Source organism: Cucumis sativus, chromosome 6, assembly GCF_000004075.3.
Source record: "Cucumis sativus cultivar 9930 chromosome 6, Cucumber_9930_V3, whole genome shotgun sequence".
NCBI lineage: Eukaryota > Viridiplantae > Streptophyta > Magnoliopsida > Cucurbitales > Cucurbitaceae > Cucumis > Cucumis sativus.
In genome coordinates, this window is record NC_026660.2 from 28,807,578 (window position 1) to 28,827,898 (window position 20,321).

The following is a 20,321-nucleotide window of genomic DNA, read 5'->3' on the forward strand; positions in this document are numbered from 1 at the left end:
ATTAAGATTAAAACATAAATAATAAATAATTTTTCTAGTATAAAAATAAACAAATAATTAGGGCTTTAAAAAGTGTGAGCATAAATAAATAACGAGTAGGACGTTAAAAAGAGAAAGAGAAATAAGCTATTGAACGGTAGTTTAGAAATAATATCAAATTTAAGATGGAGAAAGAAAACCATACTTACAAAATTCTAAAATAAAGTGCTATGGTTGGTGTATCATATTGTGAAAATGGTATCCTATCCTATTTCTAAAAAATAAAAGTGAGTTGATGTTTAAAATAATTATAAAAACTAAAATCTACTAAAATAAAATAAAACAACCAATTTTATCTAATATGTTTTAAATTCATCCATTTCTCAATTTAATTTCAAAACTAGCATGCTTTTTCAAAATATCAAAGATTCTGTGCCAAAAGAACATATGTAGTGGCCGAGCCGAATTCCAAACTATGAATTTAATACACAATAAATTTAAATATTTATGAGAGCAAGTGCAATAATTACCGATTAGGCAACCATTGACCTTTTTTTCTTAATACTATCTTTAATTTACAATTATGATAGAGAAAAAATATACCGAAGAAGGGAGAAGTAGATTCAGATTAAGGGATGTATATGTATATATACAATATACACACACTACTATATAAATGGGACCTCTCCACCAGTACTGAACACTAATTTCCTTCGGATTCTCTACACCTCCCGTAGGCTACAACTGCCCTTATTTGTTAATCTCTTTCTGAAATTCAACATATATATATATATATATAACTAAAGTAAAGTATAATACATGATATATATCACCAAAAATAAGTTGTCACCTAAGGGTATAGACTATTAACTTCTATGATCCCGACTCACTTTCTTCTACTTTGAGCAATCCAGATGAAAATGTCAAGTATATCAGCAACATAGTTCCCACGCACGACCTGCACCCATATATATTCATCATCATTTTATATTGTTAATTATAACTATATTCTACCTTCTATATATCTAATGTGTAACTATAGGCTTAATTGTGTTCTTTTACTGGTTTCTTGAAGTTTTTATTTCCTGTCCAATAGATGACTGTTACAGTAGCCTTTTCGTTTTATGTTTAATGATTTTGGGAGTTTTTAAAAAGAAAAATTGAATATGACATAGACTTCGACCCCCCCATTCAATATTTTTTAGATTTTATTGAATGATGTTCAAAGACTTCTTTAAGATTTCACGTTTTAAAAGCTGTACCTTACAAATGAAGACAATGTGAACCTATCAAATATTAATGGGTGAAAATGACAAAATTAAACCTAGGACAACATATATATATATATATATATATATATATATATATATACAGATTTATTGATAAATAACTTTCGTTTTTAAAATTCATGTATTTACTAATCATAAATATAAAAATTTAAAGTTTAATATCAAATCCAATACATCAACAGTAAATTACTTTCGGTTAAAAATTGTAAATAGTTTGAAAAGTTCGTTAAAAGTGAAATTCAAACGTTTGTGAGACATTCGCATTCATAAGCCAAAGTGATAGATACCGATTAAAAAGTGAGAAAGCACTGTTTCAAAAAAGGAATTAATTTCGTAATCAAAAGCTATGGTTAAGATAAAATCAAAAGAAATGTGCTTACAGTGTGGCGCAGAACAAAAAAATCTTCCTGGGGTCCAAGTACCAACTGCAAGGTTGTGTAGACCGCTTGAAGCTGTTTCGTCTCATGCTCAGCTTTTCGGCGCCGCTGCTCCTCTGGGTGCTACTAATCGCTGTCTCATGGCTCAGTGCACCGACCACCAATTCTTCTCTCCCCACCACCGCCTGCTTTTCCAGAGTGCTCGACCCTCCTCCCCCTACCACACACACACACACCACAAGACATTTTTTCATGGGCAAAATGAATTAAAAATAACATAAGGCATATCCCATTTTGGGGATGGTCGGTTCATTAGAATTTTTATTTTGAAAAAAGAGAGCTTCAAATGTGAAATGTTTGGTTTTGGTGGAAAGTTGCAAGTGCTGAGCACGTGTATTCTGAAGTTAAGTTACTTTACCTATTGGGGATATGGACTCTCCTCCTGCTTCATCACCATCACCATTATCTTGCCCTATCTTGTTTCCGCCACGTAACATTCCTTTTCTACTAAAATTCCTCTGTATTTTCCATATATTACAAATATTATTTCCAATGGTTAATTCTTATTTCAATAACGTCTTTAATACGTCAAATTTTCTACTTTTTTTTCTTTCCAGTAAAAATAAAAAGAAAAGAAAAACTCACTGAAATTCTTGAATTGTGAGAAATTTCCTTGTTGGAAAGATTGTCCATATCGATGATGAAGCTATCAGATTTTGTATTGTACTGAAATCTGTTTGTTTCATCGGAAATCACTGACTTTTCTAACCCACTATTCACCTCTGCAGGAGTAATAATAACACCCTGAGCGAAAGAATAAAAAACACGATTCAACGTACAAATGGTTAAAAGGATAAAAGATTATTACGCAGGAAAATTAAAAATATAAGGTTATATGGGAAACAAGCAAGATTAATAAATTGATTATGACACAAAATCCAATGGAACAGTTGAAAAGCGTAAATAATTAGTTTAGAGAATGAAAAACAAAAAAAAAAAAAAAGGAAGAAAAAGCTTACCGACTTTGGAATGTCCGCCAATTCCATTGAAGGAAAGAAATTAAGAAGAAGAGGTTGAAGAAATGGGGCACTGAATGAATGAAAGAAAGAAGTCAAGAAGAGTTGTGTTTTGAATGGATGTGGTATATTAGTTAGGTTAATGAAAAGACAAGGAAACGAACCTTTGGAAGAACCTTGTTGATCGTCTTTCTTTTGCTGTAAATTGCTACAATCAATAGATATAGATACGAAGACGACTTACAGTATTCTTTCTGAAAGAAATGATCCGAAATCCGATGGGTTTTGAAATTGAGTGGGGTTGAGCAAGTTGAAGACGAAGACGATTCTTTTTATATAATCGCCGATGAAGAACAGAGGAAAAGGAGAAGCAGAATGAATTGGGAAATTAGAAGACTTCGCCTCTCTCTCTCTCTCTCTCTCTCTCTCTCTATCTCTATATTATATTATGTGACTAAAATTGAAGACATAGGATAGTTTTTTCTAATTTACTTTATTTAGGAAAACAAGCAATTTTACCGAACACAACAATTGAATTGGGAAATGGGAAATTTTGTAATAGGTGAGGAAATCTTGTCATACTATCTCCCTTCTTTTAAACCTACATTTTTATCACAAAATAAATCTTAAAATAACAAAGTTTCACATTTTAATTTTCATTAGCTACTAACTTGTTTTCACTCCGAACCAAATGGTTACAAACCAAATTTAAAAACTAAATTGTTACTAAGAGATTAAAATAAATATATAACATACATACTTTTTTTAAAATGTAGCATTTAAGGTTGGCTTAAGAGGACGTTTGAGATATAATTATTGTAACTCTAAGTTATTATAGTAAGGTAAGGGAGAAACACGTAAAGATTTAGGGAGAAAAGGAAGAAAGAGGGGGGAAATTGTGTTTTGTATAAAATGGACCCAGAAAGAGTTGGCGTTGCAATAATTGTTGAAGGGAAGGTTAGGAAAGATAGGAAGAAGCATATGGAATGGCAACAAATTGAGACTTGAAATAATCTGTCTTAATTCTTCTTCCTTTCTTTAGTTTCAATCATAAGTTTGGGAGATTTAAACAACCTTATCTAATATAAGTAACCCCAAGCTACCTTACCAAACATTATCAAAATATATATCAACTATACCATATGCCTTCAACTTAATTAAGATGTTGAAACTTCATCTTCCCTCTTTATAAACATTGTTGTATTCAAATAATTAAAATAACAAAATTTCTAAAAAAAATATCACGACCACAAACTATTATCTACATCAATTTGTATTAGCTTAAACATATATAGTAGTCTATATTAGTATATTATGAACCATTGTAAATAGATGATGATATTTTCTTATATTTTATAAATATTTGATTTGATTTTGTGATTTTGAACTATTCAAATAAATAGTTGGTTATTATAACTTTAGACTATTTTGGTTATGCGGTGCAAATTGTTTTAGTTTGAATAATAATAACATATATTTATTGTATAATTAAAGATAATAAAATAGTATTTATTGTAACTCGGGTTCGGGATGGGAAATATATTCAAATAGTCAAATTGGGTTTGGTCAAATTTGAGAGATGAGTTGATTTTGCTTCATATGTCACGTAGTATGAATTAAAGAGAGAAACGTGTATGTTGAATTAGGTTAATAAATGCAATCATAATGTAATAAAAATAAAAGAAAGCAAGTCCAGGGAGGTGTGTCCGTTTGGGACTTTAGAAATAGCGTAGTAGTTGTGTATTTTTAGCCTAATCGGCTTAATTAGGTGCTCTTTCAACTTTATGGATCTAAAATAAAATAAATAAAAGTTGGCCTCTTTAACTTGTTTTTAGCTCAAAACAATAGTGTTGTTTTTCTTTAATTAAACTTTTACTTCTTGTTTTTGAATTGATTAGAGTTAATTTTTTATTATTTTATACCTTTAAAATATTGGATAAATATTAACTACAAAATGACATCATGGATCTTTTTAGCCACACATTCAATTTGTAATTTTTGAAGTTTAATTACTTCTCCGTTTTGTTTTATAGAAAATACAGAATAAGAGCAATGACTAAAGCTTAGAGTCTAATTATGTTTATAGTAATTTTTTCTCTCTTAAAAATGGCAATTTAAATCATGTGGGATTGGTTATTATTATTATTGTTTTTTTAATCTTTCACATAGTTACTAAAATAGTATTTCTTAATTTCTTTTTGTCTTTTGTTTTGTTTTTATTGATACATCCCTCACAATTTTATTTTCTTCACCTTCCAGAATTTGATATGATATAGTTTTTTTTCCTATATTGTTGATGGAATATCACATCTAAAAGAATATTGATAACATTTTGTAACTTAAACTTGGCACAAGGTTCATACATAAACATTAAATATTGATGTGACAACTACAAATGTAATAATTAAGTCCAAAGTATTGATCAATTTACTACAATTTAAAAGAATTTTTGAATACAACAAAATATAGGTCTAATTTTAAGAGTCCAAACAATTGTAATTATCCAATATTAATGAATTTAATTTAAGTGACATTTGTTAATAACCATTAAGATTCTAACACTTTCCTAATGTATTATATTAAAAAAAAAAAAAAAAAGCAATCTTCGTCTCATAATAAAAATATATTTTTTCATTTGTCAACCCTTTCACCTTTCGGCATGATTATTTTTAAGAATACAAATTAGAAAGAGATTAGAGTCTAATTTTGATGATACATATCTAATGGACAAAATCAAAATGATAATAATAATAAAATTACGTCATTCTCAACCACCAAACTAAAAGAACCAACACTTGTCAATTCTCAAAGGAGTTTAGAATAGGATTTAAGAGAGAACCAAAAAACTGTCATTTAAACCGGACTTGGATGGATTCTGGTGAGCACTATGGAATAATCTGCGGAATATGTGGAGCTATATGATTATATTACATGTTCAAAATATGACATTTATACTTTACAAATATACATGCTCATAATGGGCTTCATGTTTGTGGTCAATTAATATATATCTATGGTAAGTTGGATAAAGTCTAGAGCTACATATATTTTATGGAAAATATGGCACTTGATTTCTGTACAATCTGCTTCAGAGTTGGATTTGAATAGACAGATGAAATGGATGTTCATGAAGGACAATAAACTAATTCTACTTCCAAGTTGGGGTTTGTTATGGTAGACAGATGAAACGGATTTGTAAGGACTCCAGAAAGTTGGAGTTGAGATAGATTATAAACTATAGGGAGTGCCCACATTTGACCTTTTACTATATAGTTGAAAAGATTGAAGTTATTTTTGGGGTGGGTTGTCCTGTCAATTGCAAATGCAAACAAATTGTCTACAAAATGGTCTATTTGTGACCATTTCTGACTTTCTGACACCTAGTTTAAGAGAAAGCAACACAAGCCCCACTGGGACCAAGCCCAATATCTACCCCACTTTGCCTAGTCTCATCTTTTGAAGATTCACACAATGTGACATAAATTTCACTCCCAGCAAATGTGGAGATTTAAGATGTACAGGGTTGAATCAACTAAGATTGAGTTTTATGCATGTTGATAAAATAAGATGGATGCAATTGAAATGTGCCCACACCACTACTGGTCCAAATCAATACAATCGAGATAACGAGCGGGAAAAGTGTAGGTCAAGAAGAAGTTGGTGGAAATTAAGAACTTTGAGCTTAAAACAATATTGTTCCATGCTTTACAAACGAGTCTAATAGGTAAATTGAATAAGGGGAGTTTGGAGAGTATTACTTGAATGATATGTTCTGGTGGAAGGTTCGGATTTAATTTCATAATTATTATTTTATTACTTTCTGCTTCTGCTTCTTCTTCTGCCCATCCTTGAACAGCTGCCCATGAATCAAATAAAAAATCCACCAGCAGCCCATGAATGATATCAAAAAGCCAAAATCCACTAGCTGCTACAATATAAATTAGCCATCAGGGTTTCTCTATTTATAATCAGCACAAAATCGAGCAAAAAATCAACATTACATATTATATTGTAATACATGTGGGATGGAGAGGGGGTCGTTTTGAAATATAACTCTTCAATATTGAATGTAAGTTTTTTAAAATCATATACTAATGAATATAACAGAAATTCTAAATCAACATTTCTAATAATCAACATTATATAGTATATAACAGACAAAAAACCATTACTAAAATCGTTTATTAAAAAACACTTGCTTACAATTTTGAGTTTAGACTACATGGAAGATACATTTTCGCAACTTGCCGGACATGAAATGATGGGATTTTCTAAAAATAAATACTTGCATCCTTCAGTAAATATAAAATATACATCACGAAGAAATGAAAATGAAAATATGGTGTAACTTTGACAGAAATCAAAGAAATGATGATCAGCAATGTATCTTATCCTATAAAAAATTGTGATTGCTGTGTGGGTGGTACTTTAAGTATGTTTCTGTTGTGATTTCTTAGGCAATATTCTTTGTGGATACAATGTTATGTAATCAGTACGGATCCAAATTGAACTCATTGAAGCAAGCATTATTAACTATGAATTTAGCTAATAGACATGGCCAAATAAAGTAGGTTGTGAGTTCCACAAGCTAAACCATATCCATAAAAAATAAAAAGCCACAAATCACTTTGAACCGAATACTTGGGTAGAATCGAGACCAAGTTACATTAACTGAAAAATGAATATGAAAAAATATAATTCAGTCGTCATCCTCTGTTTTCATATATAGAAGAGAAGATGTAACAAATCACTGCATCTAATAAGGTGTTCCCAATCAATGAGAAGGCTTTTGTCTTTGAATCTTTATGTAATAGAGTACACAGAGGAAATGTTTAATAATTGAGTATATGGCAGCTGAGTAATCATAATCCAATCAATAGCAAAGATATTCTTTTCGAGGAAAGAAACAAAAAACACAGCAACTATCAACTAAGTGGTTAGCTGAGAATCTAAAAATGTTAGTCATAGCAGCACTTACTTCCACTCTTGCATGACCTGAATGTCCAAACTCGTATGATGTTGGTCCGTAGCAGATCAAAGGAGCTTGAAATTTTCTGATTTCATTTCTTCCTTGATGCCTGAGACTGCTTAGCGACTTGTCTTCTCCATGCAGAAATCGGTATCTACAGGGAAAAAGAACCCAATGATTCAAGGATTGATGGATCTTGTAGTTACAATTGATGACAGGTAACATCAACTCATAACCTATAAGTTTGATTCAATTCTTGAACCCTCAAAATGTAGGACATATGCAAAAGTAAAACCCATATATAATCCTTACAGCAGGAAAGCCACCATAATCCCCAGGTTCCTTAATGTCTTTGGTGACACAACTCAGGGCAGCAAGCCGTACCTGCAGAAGTCTACCAGTTAGACACCTCAATCCAAAACCACAAAATATCTAAATCTGTTTCGTGTTTCATAGTAAATAATTGAGTATGAAGCATTTATCTTTTCTGTTTAATCATGAATTTTAGGAGCATTATCTAGTAGCTTTGAACAGTTTTATGTCTTCTTTTGAATATTTTGTGTCTTATATTTTCAACATTAGTCTCTTTTTATTATAATATATATTTTAGAGAAGTTTCTTTTCATTCTATCAATGAAAAGTTATGTTTCTTGTAAGCAAAAAAAAAAAAGATTTACATTTGATCCAACTGACACGTGATCACGGATAGCTACTCTCCCACCCAATGTTACATAGTCCCCTATCCTGAAAGAAATGAGTCACCCAAAGTCATTGCTGGAAGAATTGTAACCATAAACAAAGTTCTCAAAAATTGAATCTAAATTGAATAGGGAGTCTTAAGAAGTCATGGCAGAGTTTGAGCGAAGCAAAAGAAACGTACGTCACGGATCCTGCAATTCCCACTTGTCCACAAAGCAAGCAGCAATCTCCGATAATTACATTATGACCGATCTAAATAGCCAGGAAGAGTTTGAGAGTCACTATGATGATTTCGACTAGGAACTATTGAAGTGTGTGCGTGGTTAGATGTGTGGTGGCCAGTGGGAGAGGAATACCTGAACCAAATTGTCAATTTTTGTATTATTGCCTATGATAGTATCTCTCCAACTGCATAGACAGAGCACTGTATTAGAAATTTAGAATGTCAGCTCATCCTATTCCCAAAAGCAATGACATTCAAGAAAATATAACTAGTCCACTACAGCAGTACCTCCCTCTGTCAATGCATGTATTGGAACCAATCTCTACATTCATTCCTATCTTGACATTCAGCATCTAAGAAAGAAGGGAAGAAAATATATGACAACAATTTCAGGTGACAATATAAAAGGAAGTTTATATTGGCGATATCTTTATTGCTTCTACCCAACATAACTAGACATGCTGATACCAGAGATGTAGTAATAAAAGTCCCAAAACCATAATTAATTATCGAGTATAAGAGATTGACACTTGGAAAGCACGATCTGAAATGTGTCAAAACAAGTAATTCGCTAATTCATGAGTGGGTGTAGTAGAAACTAGTAGCTGATGGAGAACTTGCACAACAAATTTGTTAAACTCTTTATTCTTAAATTGTTCAATCAAAGAACGGAGAAATAATGGAAATAAAGGTTTATGACACAAACTTGAGGTTTCTTTTTCATAGTTCCTTGCTCATCCACAAAAAATCCAAATCCTGCATAGTGAAAATATTGGAATTAGCAACTTGATTTGATTCATCTTGGAAGCAAAACATTCATTTAATAAATAAAGATGTCTTAATGATCATAATAAACCAACAATTTACCCAAAAGCTTAAGTTGGAGGTTGAAGGTAAATTTAATTATATATCACCAAGTGATCTACTACAGTTATAAGTTCCATGGAGGACATTCACTTGGAATTTCAACATATAGGCATCAGTACTAGTAGCCAATGCGTTTCACTGAATATTTTCCCTTGTGCGGCTAGAACACTCTGATTGAACTCTATACCGTTAGCATAAGGTCATGATAATAAAACTTGATGAGACTGAGATTTGAATATTTGGGCTGGTAAGTTAAGTCTCTCCCTGCTATTTTCGAAATTAACATGAGTTGCAATGCCTTCTTTATGATGGTTAGATTAATTCCCATAACTTCCATCAATTGAGTTAATGAAAATTAGTCTTACCATCTTGACCAACGCACACTCCATTGTGGATAACGCAAAAATCACCTACGTTGCAATTACTAAGTGCAACATTAAACCTAGAGATTGGAGGCAAAAAATTACAACGCAAATGTAAGAATTCACAATTTGAAAACTATGTTTGAATCCCATCAAAGAAGATAACAAACCCGATCTTTGTTGATTGACCAATCGTAACAGCATGTCCTATAACAGAACCTGATCCAATATGCACACTTGGACCAACGACAGAGTTCGAGTGAACCACGGCACCAATCTCGACAACTGCCGTTGGATCAATGGAAGCGGAGTGGTGGAAAGTCCCACCCCCATTGTGCCACGTCCGAAATCCAAGGCAATTGACTGCAGCATCACCTTCTACTTTGCACAAAAAGAATGTATAAAATTTCTAAAGAAATGAGCAAAACTGAAATGCAAGAGCTGGAGATTGGAGAAGAACAAAGCCTTACCAGTGGTGACGGAGGAGTGGGAAAAACTACAAAGGCTACCGATGTGAGAAGGGAACCGAGTTGGAAAATTGGAAGTGGAACGGGCAAGTGAAGTAGAGAAGCTAGAAGCTAAGCGTCTAACAAGAATTTCCATGGCCGAGTAGAACAGAGGAAGTATCAGTAGTTACTCAGGGAAAGAAAGCCTTGGACGAAGAAGTGTGAGCTAAGTAAGAGGAAGTATCAGTAGTCACGCTCCAAAGTCCTCTTCAGTAGGCGATGGGTCGGGTCCCAACCAAATTGGATCTGGTTTGACAAAGATCCCCATGGGTCGGGTCACCGCATCGATGGAGACGGAGAATCCTTGACTCCGCCCCCGAACCTAAGTAATGGGGTTGGAAGCGATTATTTTCTCGGGGACGAGGATGGTGACCTATCTCGGCCCAGCCCGTTACCAACCCTAGCGCTGCGCCTCTCAGCTTCAGATGAAGGTATTGATTGAATCCAAATATCAACGAAGATTGCAAAATTTGACGTGGCAACGTGATATTTGGGGGATAGCATTTTAAAATGCATTTAAATGGAAGAATAATAAAAAAAAAAAACGATTAGTTAGGTTTTTGTTTGTTCTTCAAAATCAAAATAACAGATTTTTGATTTGGGACCCGCATAGGGGGGCATCCGTACGAACAAATAAACCCTAATATCCGTACAAAAGGGAAAAGAATCATCTTGATTCCCTCATTTCTTTATTAATTCATCTTGATCGCAACCACGCTCCGCCGCGCCAAACCTCTGATCCCATCTTTGATTCATCTGCAGGTGGTCGAGGATGGAGAAAAAGTGGAAAGGTGAGATTAAGAAATTATCAAATTCGGAGTTTCCACCTGATAATATAATTCAGGTAATACTCTCGAAAGTCCCTTTATTCAATTTGACCAGTTGCAGGCTCGTTTGTAAATCATGGAACAATTTAATTTTAACTTGTAAGTTTGATCCTTCACTCTTCCTTTCCTTTGCCTATGATTGTCCCTCTCGCACTCTCTATTGTGTGGACTTCGATCCTATGTATTTTGAAGGAATGAATAGTATTGGCTCATTTACCTTCCATCCTAAATTTTCCACCAGTGACAGTTCCATCTCTATTATCAATGCCTGCAATGGACTCCTTTCTCTTCTTATCTCTAAACGAAAACTAGGATCTGTATCTTATGTTCTTGGCATATTAAACCCCATGACAAACGAGTACTTCAAATTTCCCGCTGAGAAGTCGAAATCACATTGTTGTTGTGGTAGACTCTACAGCTACGGATTAGGATTCAATCCTAAAACAAAGCAGTACAAAATAGCAAGAACCTCGTTTAGACCTGATGAATCCACTACCTTAGTAGAGATTTTTACATTTGGTTCTACTCACCAAGTTTGGACCCCTGTTGGCTTTTTGCCTTCTCTTGTCGTTGAAGACCATGGTGTTTATTTCAAGGGAGGCCTCTATTGGGTCGCAAACCAGCCGGATCCACACGATTCTTCTATTAGTGCCATTTACCGTTTGGATTTAGAAAACGAGAAACTAGAGAAAATTTCATGTCCCCAATATATCGGTGGTCATTTTTTCTTTGGAGTTTTTGATGGTACCCTCTATCTAACTGTTTCCAAGAATAACAAGTACCAGGTGTGGAAGATGAAAGATAATTTTTCATGGATTAAAGCATTTGTTATATCTAGACCAAGAAATTTGTGTCATCCTGACCATCCTCACCAACCTTGGGGAGTATCTCAGCTCGATCCCATCAAAGCTTGTGAAGATGGGAAGATATTGTGTCTTCTTGCGGGACTTCATTTAATACTGTATGACCCCAAGACTAAGAGCGCGGAGATATTGACTGATCAAAGTGTTAAAGTTGAGAAACATCTGCACGTTCATCATATTGACGCCTTCAATTTTAATTCTCTCCCCAGCATTTTGGCAGGAAACAGTTGAATGATGGTACGTAGGACTTTCTTTTATTTTTGTTTATTTATTTTTTATTATTATTGACTGTGAACTCTCTGCATTCACTTTTGACTTGTTGACAAAATGTTCTAAATTTTTATTCTCTTGAATAAGAGCTTTACAGTAAATTCTGATATGATCGACATTGCCTATGGATGATAATGGTGAACAGAGATTGTTAACATCAAAGGGACTGTTCCAAATGCAATGGTGCTTCTTTGCTGATTATCGTTGGGGGAGTCTGTTTAGCTTGTTCAAAGTGCATTGGTGTTGGCCCAAGAAAGATTCCAATGCCCTTCTACACTACACTAACGGTCCTTAGTTAAATGTTCAGACAAAAATCCTTTGACCTAATTGAATCTTTGCCTTTTTTTGGTGCTTGTGATTTGAAAGAAACTCTAGAACCTTTCATGATCAAGAAACTAGCCAGGATTTCTCTTTGGAATTTTGTTGCTCTTTGTACCTCAACTTGATCTTTTACTTCTAAATTCTTTTGTAATTACAACCTGAACCTAACTCAAATTTATACTAGTTGGGCTCTTTTCCTGATTTCTGTTAGTTGTTTATATGTGCGCCCCCCCATCTTTCTCCTTGATAAAGAGAGTTATGTTTCTTATATTAAAATTCCTGAAGTACAACGGTTATTGCAGCCCATGCCAATAATAGATGATTCAAAACTCAGTATCAAGGTACTGCTATGGTTATATGATGTCTTATTTACCGACAAGGGTCCCTTTAGTTCAATAACAATGCTTGCAAGTGTATCCCTATTTTAAGCTTTTCAATTATTTATTATTGGATACCATTCTTAAATAAAGCACCGGGTGTTGTATCAGTAATAAGACTACTTGCAACACTTTAAGAAGTCTCAACTACTCACTTTTATGAGATACTTCTCTCTAATCTTTTTATGTTTAAATTGGAATATTTGAATGGAAAGATACCAATCATTTTTGCTTTTAGATGTTAAAGCAAGCTGGCCCAAATTAGATTAGATTGAAAACGTTACATTTTTCAATCTTGTAAGCCATTTTCATTATTATTTGCTTCAACCAAACCTTTAATGTGACTTACTCGAGATGGTATGAATCTATGTGCATAAAGATAGATCATCTTTATATGCTGTAATGTGATGGATCTATCAATTTGATTCTTTTTTCTCATATCACAGAATGATGCTATGGCAGATATCACCAATATTGTTGTCCTAATTAATTCTTTGGCAGTCAATATTTCAAACTGCAGTTTGATTGAGTAGAAGGGAGGGCAGTAATGAGCGAGCTTTGGGGAGGATTTCATTGTAAGGTCTATTAAAGTAGTTTGGCTTGAACACAAACAAAATAGAAATCAACAAAATAGAAATCAAACTGAAACAGAATGCTAGGATTTTGTTCTATTTTGGCTTGTGTTTCAAGTCTTCCTTTATACTTGTTCATTATCTACATTCTACCAAAATTATTTTAGTAATCTTGTAGGACCTGATAATAGTCACTAAACTCTTTCCATTGTGCTTTGGTTTCTCCCTCCAACCACTCCCATTTAGCTGTCGACTGTGATTCACGAGTTCGTGCCTTATTTCTACTCTGGCTACAAAAATGCACCAACATCGAATTCATCGTGATCCAAATTTTGTGTTAGATTTTTATTCAAATGTATTGTTTCCCATACAGTGTGTAGACATGTAAGAACAGGTAGTAGTGAGTGGTCTAAATTACTACTGACTATCGATGAGCTCGAGATATTGTTGGATGATATTAGCTTATCCTTCCTTTTTATTTCAAGTGTTGGGTTCAGTTATGTGAACCAGATGTATAGTTTTCACTAATTTGTATGATTTTCTCTTATCTAATTGTTTTGAGTTTTGACAACTATCTGGACTTTGGGCAACTTATCCATTGTTAATCAAGAAAATGTTGCAAATCAGCCAACAATGGTTTCAGTGCTTTTGATGTTAAGTAGGTCTCTCACTCCGTCGTTATAATATTGTTGGTTACTTCCTAAGGTTAAGACAACCTTCCAACTCAGGTGTACTCTGTTAAGGAAGGAATGAAATTAATAAAAAAATACTATTTCCATCACATTTACAATTTAGAAGCTTTCTAGTAAGCTTTGGTATAACAATCTCTTTGCCAAATCAAAATCTTCTAACGTGGGACAAACTACTATTTCTCTCTTTTTTCAATTTGCTTTTTGCTATGGGTCACTTGGGAAACTACAGATTCAATGTTAGATGGGTTATTTTGTTTGTATTTATAGTGTTCAATGGAGCACTAATAGGTGTGAGATAATATTGTTGAAGGAATAGTTGGTTAAAACAGAAGATAGCAGAAGTTTTTGTTTTTTTTTTTTAACAGAATCGAGAGGTTTCTTGATCTATCTAAATAAACAACTTAAATGTAAATATCAATATTTCTAAGTTTATTGGAAAGTTGTAAACAAATATCAAGAGAGAAAGCTGGGTCTAAAAATCTCTTAGCAATTCCTTGAACATAACAGATATGTTCTTGAAAGCAACTCCATTATTTCCCATCTCTGTTCATAATAAAAATTGGGTCATTTCGGGAAAAAAAAAGGAGTAAGACAAAATTGTAATTAAAAATCTTTGTTAATCTACGTACAAACATAATTGAACTCATCTATTTACATCTTGGCATGTTGATTTGTCTTAATATGCCAATAATAATTTTTCATTACCAAATTTTAACAACGAACTTGACTTTTCACTCAGCCTTGAATATATCGATAGGGTTGTGAGTTGTTATATAATTCTCCTCAGTATTACTGTACTCTGCATAGCAGTGTTCATGAAGGTCCTATATTCAAGCTCAGAGGGATGATCATAGTCTCGTTGTTTATTCTATTTTTGAAGGAGAAAAAAAGACATTCAAGGAATGCATAACGTTTTCATCATCACGATAATAGTTGCTCGATAATCTTAAATTTGATTTCTATGCCTTTGAAACTTTTGATTATCTGACTTTGACTTTGACTTCTCTTCTAGTGTTCTGGGATGTTTTCTCCCCTTTATTTTTAGAGAATAATCCATTAGAAATTTTGTTCACACCACACCCATCTTTATTGGATAATTATAACCTATAGCAATAAAAACAAAGAGCACAGTAGATATAACAAAGAAAATCAACAATATACTTGTTTGTTGTTAGTAGTAATTTAGAGTTGAAGGTAAGTTACATATAGCCTCCGAGTTTGACTGATATATAGCCTCCAACTATATACTTATTGTTATTAATTCAGAACTTTAGATCTTCCTGTTGAAACTAACATATGATATTCTCTGCTCTGCACTTTTTTCATTAATTTTGAGAAAAGAAAATGACACGAGTGAATGAACAATGATTTGTTTAATGGCGAAATCGTCAAAAAAGTAAGGCGTCGGAGAAGTTGTCCGTCAAACTCCAATATGTTTTCTGTCGTCATAGTCCACATATTTCCTTTTCACTACGCAATTTGACAAGTCCGCCAAACCCACTCATCTGACTTTCTCGACGTGGGCAAGTCTCCCTTCACATTCCTCTCTCTATATATAATAATAATCTTCCTTACCCACTCCTTTTGAATTTTTCTTGATGAATCACCTTCCATTTCTCTGATCCGACTTCCCATAATTGTTATCTAACTCGTTTCACCCGTACCAAGTGGTAAAGGTACTGTTCCCTAAACTATGTGCTACCCCTATATATATATATATATTATGTAACCAGCTGAATATGAAGCTTATTAATTAGAATCTTATCCTCTAGGGATACGTGTATGTCAAATCATGAACTCTACACATGGTGTGTCATTGAAGGTGGTAATTAATTAAACAATCATTCAATGTGAGTTCTTTTGAAGGTTAACTTGGACCAAGCCATGGTGATCAACCAGAGACAGGATGGCTTGATGAATTGCACTAACAATTTACCACTCTAATTATTGGAATATAGGAAATTTATGATTTGATCCAACTTGTGCGAGACTAGATAAATAATGGTCCAAGACTTTCATAATTGCTTGGGAAAAAAGTTAATAATTTTGGTAAGAATTGCAAGAGTTGATAAACAAAAGTTGAAATATCATCTTAGTGATAAATACAAAATTAATTTAATTAAAGTACTAAGTGCAAAGTCCAATTGACATATGTAAAAATAACAAAGTGGGTAATACTCTAAAGTTAATTAAGAGAAAATAATTGAATTATTTTACAAATTTGAGAAAAATAAAAAAATTTAAAGAAATATTTTTTAAAACAACAAAATAAAATAAAATATTTCCAACTTATCTATAAATTTTACTCTATTTTATAAATATTTTTTTTAGTATGTTTCAAATTTTAATTTGGAATTAAAATTTTAAAAAATAGTTGTAGGGTTAATTTTTAAAACCAATAAATCTAAAAAGTGAAATAATAATAAAAGCATAATAAGACTGAAATAATATGCATGAGTTGGGAAAGTTGACAGAAAAAGAGGCGGCTTTCGAGAAATGAGAAGCGACGACGCCACTTCCTTCCTCCTCCTCCTTGCCTAATGCCTATCACCAAATCTACCAAACTTTATTTAGCAATTCAAACCATTGAAACACGTCAAATGGGAGATTTTTACTTCCTTCAGTTCTAACACCTAATGTTTCTCTGAAAAAGAAACAAAACTTTGTTTACACAACCAAAGAGAGCAGAAAAACGGAGATGGGAACTTCAAAATACCTTCTCTTCCTTTGCCTCATTCTCATATTCATGGTTTCAACCACCGTTTCTCAAACAGACATCATAACCCATTCATGTTCAAACACCGGCAACTACACCACCAACAGCGTTTACAAGCAAAATCTCGACAACCTCCTTTCCTCCATCGCCTCCAACACCGAAATTGATTACGGCTTTTACAATTTCTCAGCCGGACAGGACCCCGACAGAGTTAACGCCATCGCCCTTTGCCTGGCCGATCTAACGGTGGACGAATGCCGGAGATGTATCCAAAATTCAACTCGAAGAATTCTAGAGGATTGCCCCAACCAGAAAGAAGCTATCGGATGGTACACCGTTTGCATGGTTCGTTACTCAAACAGATCAATATTTCGCGTTGGGAACGACCGAGTTCTTGGCCCAGTTTTTGTTTCCGGTCAGACTGCGTCAGATATAGATGGTTACACTCGATCACTCAGAACTTTGTTGCAAAGACTGAGAAATGAAGCTTCGTCTGGGGATTCTAGACACAAATATGCAGTGGGTGAAGTTGAAGCTACCAATTTGGATAACATATTTGGGTTTGTTCAATGTACTCCCGATTTGTCCTCTGTGGATTGCAATAATTGTCTAATGAAGGCTGCTGAAAATGTTCGGAATGGAAGTATGGGAACTAGGATATTTTCGACCAGCTGTTTTTTGAGATATGAGACTAATGATATTTTCTACAACACTGAGTCGCTGCCTCCCACTGCTGGTGGCGGCGGCGCTACTCCCCCACCTATGTCGTCGCCGCCTCTGCCTCCAACGCCAGGTACTTTTCCTTTCTGTGGGTTCTTCCTGAATGTAGATAATAAGCGCTAATTAACAAGGCCTCTGATTTAAATTTCTTTTTGTAGGAAATAAGACTAGAACTGTTATTATCGTTGTTGTGTCCATTGTTTCTGTCATCATTCTCGTTGTTGCCATTTTCATCATTTTGAGGTTGAGGAAACGAAAGAACAGAAAATCAACAGATAAATTCGAAGGTGAGTGGTTTATGAATATGAATACTCTGTCTTCTTAGATGGGCAGTTAGTTTTACATTGGTTGTTGACTTCTGTAATTAATTTTTTGGTTCATGTTCTTATCTACACTCAGGTGTTGTTATTGGGGACGCCACCGACGAAATTAGCAGTGTGGAGACGATTCAATTTGATTTTGAAACCATTAAAATTGCAACAAATGATTTCTCAAGTGAAAACAAACTTGGACAGGGTGGATTTGGAGCTGTTTATAAGGTATGAAATGAATTATGGAATAACGCTTAAAAGGATCAGTAAATTTGATGTTAGAATCTCGTATTTTTCAGGGTAAGCTGCCTAATGGACAACGTATTGCAGTGAAGAGGCTTGCTAATAATTCACAACAAGGAGATGTTGAATTCAAAAATGAAGTTCTTTTGGTGGTCAAGCTTCAACATCGAAACTTGGTTAGGCTGTTGGGATTTTGCTTGCAGAGAACTGAAAGGCTTCTCATTTATGAGTTTGTACCAAATGCCAGCCTTGACCAATTCATTTTTGGTATATAATACTCATTTCCTACTTCATTGTTTCTTTCACTTTTTATATAATATCACATTGCAAAAATATTTTCACATAATTAAATTGACCCACAACTGTTTACACGTGTGGATGGTGATGTAGATTTCACGAAACGGACACTATTAGACTGGGAAAAACGATTCAAAATCATAAATGGAACTGCACGAGGACTTCTTTACCTTCACGAAGATTCTCGCCTTCGAATCATACATCGGGATCTCAAAGCTAGTAATATTTTGTTGGATGAAGAAATGAATCCAAAGATTGCTGATTTTGGTATGGCAAGATTGTTTGAAGTAGACGAGACTCAAGGCAATACAAGTAGAATTGTGGGAACTTAGTAAGTGAGAATTACACAATTGTTTATTTTTTTGGTATAATATATATCGATAAAATTGAAATTTTGATCATTTTTTGTAGTGGTTACATGGCTCCGGAATATTTAATGCACGGCCAATTCTCGATTAAATCGGACATCTTTAGCTTTGGTGTTTTGATACTTGAAATCGTGAGTGGCAAGAAAAATAGTTGCTTTCGCAATGGAGAAAAGATAGAAGATCTCTCAAGCTTTGTAAGTATATTGTTGATAGCATTAACAGATTTATATCAATGTATTATATTGTTCTAAAACTTGCAACAAACTGATTGCTAATTTCTGATTGTGTGTTTAGGCATGGAAAAATTGGAAGGCTGGAACATCTAAAAACGTCATAGATTCATCACTTAGTGTTGGTTCAAATGTTGAAATGTTAAAATGCATCCATATTGGATTATTGTGCGTTCAAGAGAATGCAGCAGATCGTCCAACGATGGCTACCATTGTTCTGATGCTTAGTAGCATGTCCCTCAGTCTTCCTGTACCATCGGAACCAGCATTCTTCATGCATAGTAACTTTGATGAATCCACCACACAATCAAAGACAAACCAATGGTTGGAAATGAACGAGAAGGCTAATGATCATTCTGAAAGCATACCCCTCCAATCTTTAGCTGATTCTTCAATTAGGGACTTCAGTCCTCGCTAGATCTTTCATCCACTTTTTGTTTAAACACATGTAATTTTGAAACTTGACATTTGACCATTTAATTGATTGATTACAATCTATTTGTTGTTCTCTGGAGTGATCAAGCAAGAGTTGTGTTCTCCAAATATTGTTTATATTCGAAAACAATATCATAAATATACTAGAGATCGTTTATAATAAAATTGACTAGTACTTATGATATGAATTTCTCTTTTTAATAATATTCTCTTTTTTTTTCTTTGACCACCTAAATATATAGTTTTGAAGGACACTTGCAAAAATAGCAAAATAAGTTATAATAATTAAGTCCATGACACACATTTTATTATTTGCGAAAATGACAAAAATGAAGCCCAACCCACACATCAAGAGGTAAAATGTCACAAATGCGTTCGTTACTAATATACGTTTGATACAACTTATACACGTTGATATACCTAATACACCCCTTGATACACTTGATACTTCTTGATACATTTATACTTCTTGATACACCCGATACATTTGATTGATACACTTGATGCATCTGATACTCTTTGATACACTCGATACCTTTTGATACACACCTAAAACATTACTAATATATGTTTGATACACCTGATATATTGCAGATACATTTAGTATTCTTCACTTATACAATTGATTGATTAAATGCATTTGATGTGCTTGAAGTCCTACTTATACAATTGATATATTATTGATATACACTTATAAACTTAATTCATATACTTGATAATGATTCACTTTACTGATATTCTTTAACAATATGTTGTTGTTATACTTGATAATGATACACTGAGTTACATCAT

The 20,321-nt window shown here is 33.5% G+C and overlaps 4 protein-coding genes across 7 annotated transcripts; 2 read left to right on the forward strand and 2 right to left on the reverse strand.

Annotated features, from left to right (window-relative positions):
- Positions 1 to 459: 459 nt before the first annotated feature.
- Positions 460 to 3,123, reverse strand: LOC105435952. Its single transcript, XM_011659863.2, has 6 exons — positions 2,826 to 3,123; positions 2,665 to 2,734; positions 2,291 to 2,449; positions 2,064 to 2,163; positions 1,649 to 1,862; positions 460 to 937 (listed from the first exon to the last, which is right to left on the reverse strand). Exons 2-6 carry the CDS (start codon positions 2,689 to 2,691, stop codon positions 853 to 855), a joined length of 585 nt encoding a protein of 194 aa, XP_011658165.1. The 5' UTR covers positions 2,692 to 2,734; positions 2,826 to 3,123; the 3' UTR covers positions 460 to 852.
- Positions 3,124 to 6,199: 3,076 nt separating this feature from the next.
- Positions 6,200 to 10,758, reverse strand: LOC101214851 (probable UDP-3-O-acylglucosamine N-acyltransferase 2, mitochondrial). Of its 2 annotated transcripts, none has more exons than XM_031887780.1 (11): positions 10,252 to 10,758; positions 9,952 to 10,159; positions 9,785 to 9,861; positions 9,259 to 9,308; positions 8,841 to 8,905; positions 8,686 to 8,737; positions 8,511 to 8,581; positions 8,308 to 8,374; positions 7,943 to 8,014; positions 7,640 to 7,784; positions 6,200 to 6,589 (listed from the first exon to the last, which is right to left on the reverse strand). In XM_031887780.1, the coding sequence occupies exons 1-10, from the start codon at positions 10,382 to 10,384 to the stop codon at positions 7,722 to 7,724; spliced, it is 858 nt and encodes a 285-aa protein (XP_031743640.1). In that variant the 5' UTR covers positions 10,385 to 10,758; the 3' UTR covers positions 6,200 to 6,589; positions 7,640 to 7,721. The 2 variants fall into 2 exon arrangements, with proteins under 2 accessions (XP_031743640.1, XP_004134746.1); XM_004134698.3 differs by having other exon boundaries at positions 6,200 to 6,586; positions 10,252 to 10,757.
- Positions 10,759 to 10,905: 147 nt separating this feature from the next.
- Positions 10,906 to 12,778, forward strand: LOC101214611 (F-box protein At3g07870). 3 transcript variants are annotated; one of them, XM_031887777.1, is made up of 2 exons: positions 10,906 to 12,214; positions 12,335 to 12,778. In XM_031887777.1, exon 1 carries the CDS (start codon positions 11,060 to 11,062, stop codon positions 12,206 to 12,208), a length of 1,149 nt encoding a protein of 382 aa, XP_031743637.1. In that variant the 5' UTR covers positions 10,906 to 11,059; the 3' UTR covers positions 12,209 to 12,214; positions 12,335 to 12,778. The 3 variants fall into 3 exon arrangements, with proteins under 3 accessions (XP_031743637.1, XP_011658168.1, XP_004134745.1); XM_011659866.2 differs by having other exon boundaries at positions 12,345 to 12,778; XM_004134697.3 differs by having other exon boundaries at positions 10,922 to 12,214; positions 12,393 to 12,778.
- Positions 12,779 to 16,667: 3,889 nt separating this feature from the next.
- Positions 16,668 to 19,717, forward strand: LOC116404634 (putative receptor-like protein kinase At4g00960). Its single transcript, XM_031887775.1, has 7 exons — positions 16,668 to 17,718; positions 17,804 to 17,932; positions 18,045 to 18,184; positions 18,256 to 18,466; positions 18,590 to 18,827; positions 18,908 to 19,058; positions 19,159 to 19,717. Exons 1-7 carry the CDS (start codon positions 16,908 to 16,910, stop codon positions 19,510 to 19,512), a joined length of 2,034 nt encoding a protein of 677 aa, XP_031743635.1. The 5' UTR covers positions 16,668 to 16,907; the 3' UTR covers positions 19,513 to 19,717.
- The last annotated feature ends 604 nt before the right edge of the window (positions 19,718 to 20,321 follow it).